The sequence below is a fragment of the Castanea sativa genome, chromosome 4 (assembly GCF_040712315.1).
Source record: "Castanea sativa cultivar Marrone di Chiusa Pesio chromosome 4, ASM4071231v1".
Taxonomy (NCBI): Eukaryota; Viridiplantae; Streptophyta; class Magnoliopsida; order Fagales; family Fagaceae; genus Castanea; species Castanea sativa.
The window spans coordinates 49,393,995-49,403,813 of record NC_134016.1 but is presented as its reverse complement, the minus strand read 5'-3'; the positions used below and the strand labels follow the sequence as shown (position 1 = coordinate 49,403,813).

The following is a 9,819-nucleotide window of genomic DNA, read 5'->3' as shown; positions in this document are numbered from 1 at the left end:
AAATTAAAATTTATTGTTCAAAATTCTATACCAAACGGAACTTAACTTTTTTGTTTTTGACCGACGTGAATGTCTAGGACTCTTAAATTACTTGATTAATCCCTAGGTGAGCATATTCCTTTGTCACGTATATATTGGACAATTGGAGGAAGCACTTCGTTTGGATGAGCCCCAGTGTTAGCGAAAAGACAACCCAAAATCCTTGTGAATCCCATTAGTGATTAGACCTGAAATCAAGTAGGCCTATGTCACTATGGCTAGTCTTCTTAAAATAGTTTCATTTAGTGACCTTTCTCCCTCATAAATAATTAGGAATATTTTTAATATCACAAATTATTTTACAATTTTTTGTTACAAGTCTGATACAGTAAATTGTGAATAGTTAATTATAATTTTTACATATGCCTTCTATTTGTTTTTTATTATTTTTAAAATAATTACAACATGCTATTAATTTTGTAACTTAAATTTTTTTACTCTAAATCATCAAATATTTTATATATAAGAAGGTGTCAATTCAGTTACAAAGGTTTTATAATTTAGTTACAATCCATTTGTTTTTCATTAATTACACTTTATGGCATCACAATTGTAGCAACAATTTGTGATAAGATTTTCTGAAAAGATTAAATAGTGACGGGTGAAAAGATATTAACATTAGCACTCAAAGCTATATAATTTCGTACCACTAACGAATAGCTCGTACAGAAATATGTACTTTCGGCTTTGGAGTGGTGGATGCTACAGTTTACAGTAACAATCAATCTTTCTTTCATCATTTCGAATCAATCTAGTCCATATAGCAATGTGTCGGCATACATATTCTCCTAGAAAGTGAAATCACAAAAATTCTAGGATTATGGGAATCATCTTTTGCAGAGGCAAAAGGCATCTTTTTTTTTTTTTTTTTTTTTTTTAATAACGAAAATAGGGGCTTTTATGGCTATATTACACTCCAAGCAGGGCACCGGTCTGACATAGGCTCCGGCTGTTTTAACCAGACCGTGCGAGGGGTCAACCCCACCAAGGATACCCATCAACAATTGGCTATGGAGGTAATTCGAACCCAAGCCTGATAAGCAGGGCCACGAACTCCTTACCATTGAACCAACCAACGTGTTGGCGAAGACATCTCTTTAACTCTTTTGAGTTTTGACATTCCTCTTGCTGTCTTGCATTAAGTTAAAGTATTCGCAGCAGAAATACCAAACGTGTCAAATGTTAAATATTTGGTACATTTGGCATACTAAATACAAAAATAAAACTTTATCAGATGTTACAAATTTTAAAAATTATGTCACATTACTAAGTACCGTTGTAATTTGCCACGTTAAGGACAACAATTGCAAAATGGGATATTATTATTTTATTGCATTTTTCTCTCTCCTCTTCCACTGATATCTCTCTCCGTCAACTCTATCTCATTTCTTCTCTCTCTCTTTGTCACTCTCTATCTCTTCCCTCTCCTCCTTGCTCAAGAAAGTTGCTCAAGATCACTTTCAAGAAAGTTACCGCCGATCTCGTCACCTCACTTTCTAGTCCTCACCGCCTATCTTGTTGCCTCATGCTCCAGCGCTCGCCACCGACATCCACAGTTCTCACCGCCGACCTTCAGATCTCTCTTAATTGGATTGTGAGTGTGAGATTTGAGATGAGTTTCAATATGGGTTTTGGGTCGGCGTTTTGAATCGGCATTTTGTGGGTTGTGGGTCGGTTGGGTTGGGGTTTTAGGCCGATCGTTGGTTGAGTTTGGGTCGGCGTTTTTTCATCTCTGGTTTGTTGGTTGGTTGAGTTTTTTTTTTTTTTTAAATTTTTTGTTGAGGTTTTTGGATTTGGAATTTGCTAGTTGTTGTTGTTGATGTTGTTGGTTTGTTGGTGTTGGTTTGTTGCTGTTGTTGTTGTTGCTGTTGTTGATGATAATAGGGAGGAGAGAATATATTATTTTAATGTTTAGTAAATATTATTTTAATGTATAGAATTGAATGATAAAACATTTGATAAATGAGATATTGTAAAATGATGTGGTAAAATAATAAAGTAGGGTGTTGGTGTGTCAAAATGACATTTTTTTTGCAACATCTGCTACGGATGCTCTTTATAAACAAAGAACCTAAGGCTTGATTTAGTACATGTGTTTAAACACGCATTTTTAATTTTTAAATAATATTACACATTTTTATATGCATTTTTACGTATACATATATATATTTTTAAATATAAATAACGTTACTAAAACAACGTTACCAAATGGCTCATAAGTTTTCTCACCACTTTAGGAGGTGGTAGATTTCTAAAGTTTTTAATGACCAATTTAGATAAAGGGGAGTAGAGTAAAATTGGCCGTTCATAAAGTAACTTCACCATTAAATTCTTAAAATTTTATTCATCCATTTTAAATTGAGCAAATTAAATTTTGTCTCATCATCAATGACTTAAATAAATATCAAAATTGAGATAATTAACTTTTGTTTATATATAGATGTCTTAATGAAGTACAATCTACTCATTTCAAAATGAATAAATACGATTTTAGGAATTCCATGAATTTTGGGTTGAAAATAATTGAAATTGCCCTTAAGAACTTTGAAAGATCCTAATCCCAATCCATCATAATATTAATTTGGATTTCGGGATTAATATCAATCCTGTATGGCATTTCAACCACTTGGAAGGAATAATCTTCAATCATACCAGAAAATAATGGACACAGCATATAATAGAAATTGACAAGTGCCTTCAGTCATTACTACAACATTTTTCGACTGATACACTTCAAAACAATTCTTTAAATAGCCAAAAAAACCAAATACAATGACAAGGATTGCAAAAGCTTGCCTCATGTCCTGGACCTCTTATTTTCCTTACAAAGAAACCTCCAACTATGCAATACATGGAAAAATGGCTACAAAGATGATCAAATAGATATCCCCAAGGACTTCTTGAACTTCTCGACCTCCAAATACACGGTAGAGTAGGGAAGGAACTCTGAGAAGTGTTCTTTGCTCAGATCGTTGATTGCAACAGCAAGTTTAGGGATTTCTAAGGTCTCTTCATGAGTGAGAGTCCTGACGAACCTGGCTGGATTTCCTGCCCAAAGTTCACCAGTTGGAATTCTTCTCCCAGGGGGAACCACAGACCCAGCCTCAAGGATAGAGTGGGTTTCCACCAAGGAACCTTCCATGAGAATGGAGTGCTGCCCAATAATGCACTCTGGCTCAATCGTGCAGGATCTCAGGAGACTGTATGCACCAATCGTCACAAATCTCTCAACGATCGTCTCTGCCGGCAGTCCTGAAACAAGGGAAGGAGTTGCACATAGTATAAGATCAAAGGTATTTGGCAAATCAATGATATTTAATGTTAGCACTTTACAATTCAAAGTCCAATTGGAAGGTATCAGCAAATCAATGATATTTAATGATTGGAAAGACTTATAAATATTAGTAAAAATCAATAACACAAGAACAACGTCGCATACAACAGTCCATGTTACCAGGCAAGTTTAATGACACTCATTATTACATTATGATGTTGGCTGTATTTATATCTAAAATCCCAGAATCAAATTGGTCATAGTTATATTTACAAACCAGATCATCAGCATAGATCATGTCAAATACTAAGTCCCAAATCAAGCACCCAACATCACTATTTCAGGAAATAAAATGAATAAAAACCACTGGTACTATATGAAGCACAAAGAAAACAACAAAAAGAAGTCACTCTTAGACATGGTGAAAATTCAAAAAAAGAAAAAGAAAAAGAGAAAGTTCCAAATATATATATATATTTCACAAATCTACACCCCTGGCTATGTAGTGGCAAATCTAATCACATCAATACTAGGTGAATGGAAACAAGTGACAAATTCATCAAGGGTAGTGGGAGAGAGAAAAGGGGGACGAGGATTGATTAATTTACTCAAACATTCATCACATCCATATTGTATAAAATACACTGGTTTGGGTGCCAGAGATCTTTGAAGAAGCTGAGCTAATCAACCCACTTAAATGAAAACACTACCTACTAATGTACTATATAACCAAATCAATGAGCAATATTCCAATGTATCATGCATGAAAGGTATCCCCAAAAGAAATGTGCATGATAACAGAATTTCCATTTTAAAATGAAAAGGCCACAATAGGAAAGAGAAGAAAAATAGAAGAAATTGGTTATGGGACTCATCCAATCATTAAAGAGATCAAAAGAACACCTTATTGACAATGGACCTCCATTCATGTCCTTAGCTATCAACTAATTCTGATTGCTTTATAGGGATCATGAAGAAACCTTATCAGACATGTCAATTAAAACCCCCTCCTAGCATATCCCTTTGTTCATAGTACAAGCAGAATACCAAGCATCTCCCAACAGGCCTGAAAGTTGACTAAGAAACTCGAAGAGTCAAAGGAGGAGGGATAATGAACTAGCAGATGGCTCAACAAGGGTTCCACCAATATGTTTCACAAAATACACACTTCTTAATACCAACCCCCACAAAAAATGACCCATTCAATAACCTGACTGCCAGCTGCATCTCATTAATTCAATTCAATAGAAAGGAGCAAGAATACTATTATCTGTATAGACTGGTAAGTACACAACAGCCTAAAATTCATACTTGTATAATTGTATCATGATATCATCATCAGTCTTAAAGCTAAATACATCATGATTGTAAGACATGGCTATGCTTACTGGACATAAAACAGCCAACAAACCACTATGGGCCTTACTATGATACCTTTGGCAGACCCAAGCATGCAATTTAGCTGACTTTAAATGTTTTGTTCATAAATAGTGAGAGTTCAACTTCGATAGATTGATACATCTAATAAGGCTGCCCCCTCCCCCCACCCCCACCGTCTCTCCCATATAACTTCACCTTCATCCATTCTTAAGGGTGAGGGAACAGGCCATTTCAGCTAGGGCTCTTTGGAAAAACTAATAAGTGTTTTAATGCTTATTTGTCTTATATAATCATGGTTCTGTTGGATTCATGATCATTAATATTTTTTGGATAAGTAATAAAGTTTTGCTAATGTGGAAAATCACTTCATGATCAAGATGATGAACACAAAGCATCTTAAAAATTTACGAAAATCATATAGAAAAACAAAGAACTCCGATTGTGTCGGTGCTTAGTTCATATATTTTGTTCACAACCAATCCCAAGCCCAGGAATAAGAAGAAGATTACAGTAGGTTGACAGCTAGCATATAATTTAGTCATTCTTTTATGAATGGATCCACTACAGATATTGGTTGGGGCATCCCCTACTAGTGACATGCTACATCGGACCCCAGGTGTAGTGAAAAGAAGAGTTAGCTAGGGCATTCCCTGCAAGCTACACACTACATTGGTGCTTAGGTGTAATGAAAAATGGGCAAGAGTTCCCGCACTGTGATGGACTAGTGTGGGTAAAGAAGCTAGTTCAAGAGAATATGATGAGGAAAAGAATACATATGACCGACCCTATCTAATCTATCGACGATCCATAGCCTAGAAAGCATGGATATGGGTACAACACGGCAATACGACAATTATTGAAATAATAGGATACAGGTAATGCAGGACACGCCGATTAAATAACTATTAAATATATATTTATTTATATTTCTATATATTTTTAATCATCTATTTCATATAATGTTAATTGTTAAATATATATTAAATTAAGAGTAATAATAGATAATAAGAAATTCCATTACTATTAAAGGATGTTCATAAATTATAATACAAATCAAGAATAAAGATATTTATTAATTTTCAAATGCACTATTACTATTCAGAGCATAAATGCTCTCTTTTTTTATTGTGAAAGGGTATTTAATTCCTCTTGTTTCTCGTCTCTCAGCTGTGTCCTACATTTTTTTTAAAAAGGACACAGCTAGGACACGTATGCAGAAGTGTCAGAGGAGTGTCAAGTGCCCAACGCGTGTCCGACACAAGTATGGCACCCCAAATAAAGTGTATGTGCTTCCTAGTCCATAGTCAACCCCATAATTTTGGAACTAAGGCTTTGTTTGTTTGTTGTTGTTATACAGAAAATCAAAGAGAGTCTTGGAACTTAAGAAAAGAATTACAGTGAGTAAAACCCCACACTCTAGACCAATCAAACAAAGTTTGAATTAGAATGGATTACAGCTGCTCCTAAGAGCTCTCAATATTGTCAAAAGTGTGTTTGTTATGTCCCTTGCAAACATTCCACATCAAACATGATCATTAATTTTATGTTACATACTCTTTATCTCCTTTGTCTAATGATTTTTTTTTTCTCCTTTTCTCCATTTGGTATTTTATTAGAGTATTAGACATTGTAATGCATTTACGATATAAGTATCAACGTGTTTGCATTTATAGTTAAATCCATTCCATCAAAAAGAACGGATGATCTATACCATAACTAGCCAGCCACAAAGAACCCTGCTTCAACTTGCAAAATGCTAAAATACACTGCTACTTCATCATAATCATCCTGGTCAGTCCATTCCTAGCTATAAGTTTAAGCATACGCTAAAGACCTTAATGCAGCCAAAGACCCTAATGCAGCCAGAGAACTACTTCAATACAAAGTAACAAAGCTAAATACCATACCTGTCATATACCAATCCCACTACTCAGCTATGCATAATTACTATTATTTCCTCTTAAACTCCTAGCTATTTCAGGAATGAAAAAGTTATAAATAAATATATATATATATATATATATTATTTCCTCTTAATCTTCGTGCTATTTAGAAATGAAAAAGTAAAAAAAAAAAAGTAGTTTTCTAGACCCCATGACTCCAAGTCTCTACCTTTATAAAATTTCAGGCTTTCCACAAACATACATGCATTTATATTATAAAGTTTCAACCTTTCAACACACACCCACACCCACACATGCATTTAGCTTATAAAGCTTCCAGCTTTCAACACACACACACAAACCTTTATATTATAAAGTTCCAAGCTTTCAAAACACACAACATTTATTTATATTATAAATTTTACAGCTTTAAATACACATGCGCATGCGTGCACCCGCAGGGTTATATGATAAAGTTTCAAGCTTTCAGCTCACACACTCATGTATAACATAAACCCTAACTTATTGTCAGCAAGATATGAAATTGTAAACCAAATTCAGCTATAGCCTCAATCAGTTCATAAATCTATAATACAAAATGGCTCTAAAAGTTTGATTAGTCCATAAACCTCACTTTCAACACAGAACAACCTACAATCTATAATTCCCCTCTCATTTTCTCAGCAATCAAACAAAGCATTAAGGTCAGAATAAAAAGCACAAACAATTATACACAACAGAGATCCGAACCTAAAACCTCAATTATTTTTGATAATCTAGGGAACCTTTTTGAAGAAGAGTCTTTTGGATTCACCTCTAACCAGTAAAACTTACGGGCAACTAACCCCACTTGAATCCGTTCCCGTGTAATCCAGGGGCATTCACCATTGATGGTCTAAGAAATTATGCTCAAACCTAAAACCTCAATTTCCACACAAGCCAACTTAAAACCAATTTCGCCCTAGACTTTCTCAGCAACCAAACAAAAGCAATGCAACAAAGCTTCAAACACCTAAAACCTAAATTTCCACAAGAACTAACCTTGAAATATTTTTTCCCCTCACATTTTCTCATCATCCCCAAACAAAAAAAGAACACTACATAGAACTGAACACCTAAAACCTCAATTTCCAGATGAACTAATCTATAATTGTTCTCTATCCCTCACATTTTCTCAGCAACCATACACAGAGAAACACAACACCTAATTCCTCAATTTCCGCACAAACTAACCTATAACCATTTTCCCGCCTCACATTTTCTCAATAACCAAACAAAAAGCAACACAAATAGAGATTCAAACCTAACACTTCAATTTCCACACTAAATAAACTCTAATCGTTCTTTTTCCCACATTAACCAATAAAATACACAAACCTATGCTATAAATCACTTATAAAAAAAAAAAAATCTATGCTATAAATCATTCACAAAATGTAAGATCAAAGAACAAACAGCTCTAAGAATTAAAACATTCAGCTACGGTCTTGGTCAGTTCACAAACCTATACTATTGAAACATTCATGAATTACCAAAAACTCAACAAATATGAAATTTGAAGGACAACCGGCACTAAGAATTGGATTACTTTGAAAACCTCAATTTCAAAACAAAATAACCTAGAATCTCTTTTTTGCCATTACATTTTCTCAATAATCAAACAAAAAAAGCAACACAACAGAGTTTCAATCACCTAAAACCTAAATTTTCACACAAAACTAACCTAGAACTACTCGTTTCCCCCTCACATTTTCTCACCAACCAAACAACACCAACTCAACAGAGATTCAAAACTAACACCTCAATTTCCACACTAAGTAACCTCTAATCGCTAAAATTTCTCACATTAACCAATAAAATCCACAAATCTATGCCATAAATCAAAAATGCAAAATCAAACAGCTCCTAAGAATCTCTTTTTTGCCATTACATTTTCACAGCAACCAAACAAAAAGGAACTCAACAGAGCTTCAAACACCTAAATTTACACACGAACTCTGCTATGAATCATTCACAAAATAACTCTTTTTTTTTCTCGCATTTTTTCTCAGCAACCAAACAGAGCACTAATAAGCTCAGAGAGAGAGAGTAAAAACCAGTGGGAGAGGACCAAGCGGCGTGGATAACGGAGCGTTCCTGAACGTTGGAGCAGAATCCGACGGTGATTTTGTTGAGATCGCCCCGAAGAACCGACCCGGCCCAAACGGAGGCTCCGTCGCAGACGGTGACTTGGCCGGCGAGGACCACGTTGGGCGCCACGTAAGCATCCACCGCGATCTTCGGAAGCCATTGACCTAGCGGAATGATCCTCCTCTGCCCTCTGTAGTCCCAACTCACGCGATCTGGCGAAGGTGTGATCACGCTCTTCGGCGATGGCGATGGTGATGGTGATGCTGACGTGGCGAGCGTGCGTTGGAGGAGGTTGAGGTAGTTGGTGGAAGTTAGGGATTTTTTGGAGAAGCGTGATAGAGCCGCCGTAGCCGCCGCCGCCATGGTCGGGGGAAGAGCTCGGCTTTTGGTTTGGTTGTGTGGGTTTCGATGGGTAGCTGGAACTTTGGAAATGGAAGAGAGAGAAAGAAAGAGAGAGAGAGAGAGAGTGAGACTCAGAGAGTGAGAAATGGAAATGTGGGTTTGGGCTTGGAAGGTGGGTTTTTTTTGGTGGTTTGTGGGCTTTTGATCTGTTTCATTGGGCTGGGTTGACACTAATGTGTTTGAATGGGTTTTGATATTGGGCCTAGAGAAGATTGAGGCTTTTAACAAAGTCTCTTTGATCAACCCAACATGTTCCCTGGAGGTCAATGACCAAGAATCGATTGAAATTATTAGGTATTCTTAGAGTAGTACGGAGATGCAATTCTATGTCTTCTCATATTCACAGTTGACCTTATTATGAATTTAATTTAGTAGGATTCACCATAAATGTGAATCAAATGAGCAATCATTGTACTCTAGGAGTAGCTAATAACAACTTAAAATCGAGTTGTAATGGAAACACCCAAAGCCATGGTGTTAGGTATCTAGGTCATTCAATGTCTGTTTGGTAAAGATTTTTCTTGCTACTATTCATGAATCTCACTACATTTTTTAATATTATTTTTGGGTCTCACTGTATTATTGCAGCTAATTTTTAGCTTTATTATATACAGTACTTTCAGTAAAAAAATTTTCAGTTTTAACAAAATAAACGAATCACAAACAAGACGTGGAATAGGATAGTCAAGTTACACATACATTTATCATAAA

At 35.5% G+C, this 9,819-nt stretch overlaps 1 protein-coding gene across 1 annotated transcript; it reads right to left on the bottom strand.

Annotated features, from left to right (window-relative positions):
• Positions 1–2,688: 2,688 nt before the first annotated feature.
• LOC142631160 (gamma carbonic anhydrase-like 2, mitochondrial) lies at positions 2,689–9,197 on the bottom strand. Its single transcript, XM_075805255.1, has 2 exons — positions 8,673–9,197; positions 2,689–3,291 (listed from the first exon to the last, which is right to left on the bottom strand). Exons 1-2 carry the CDS (start codon positions 9,067–9,069, stop codon positions 2,915–2,917), a joined length of 774 nt encoding a protein of 257 aa, XP_075661370.1. The 5' UTR covers positions 9,070–9,197; the 3' UTR covers positions 2,689–2,914.
• Positions 9,198–9,819: the final 622 nt, after the last annotated feature.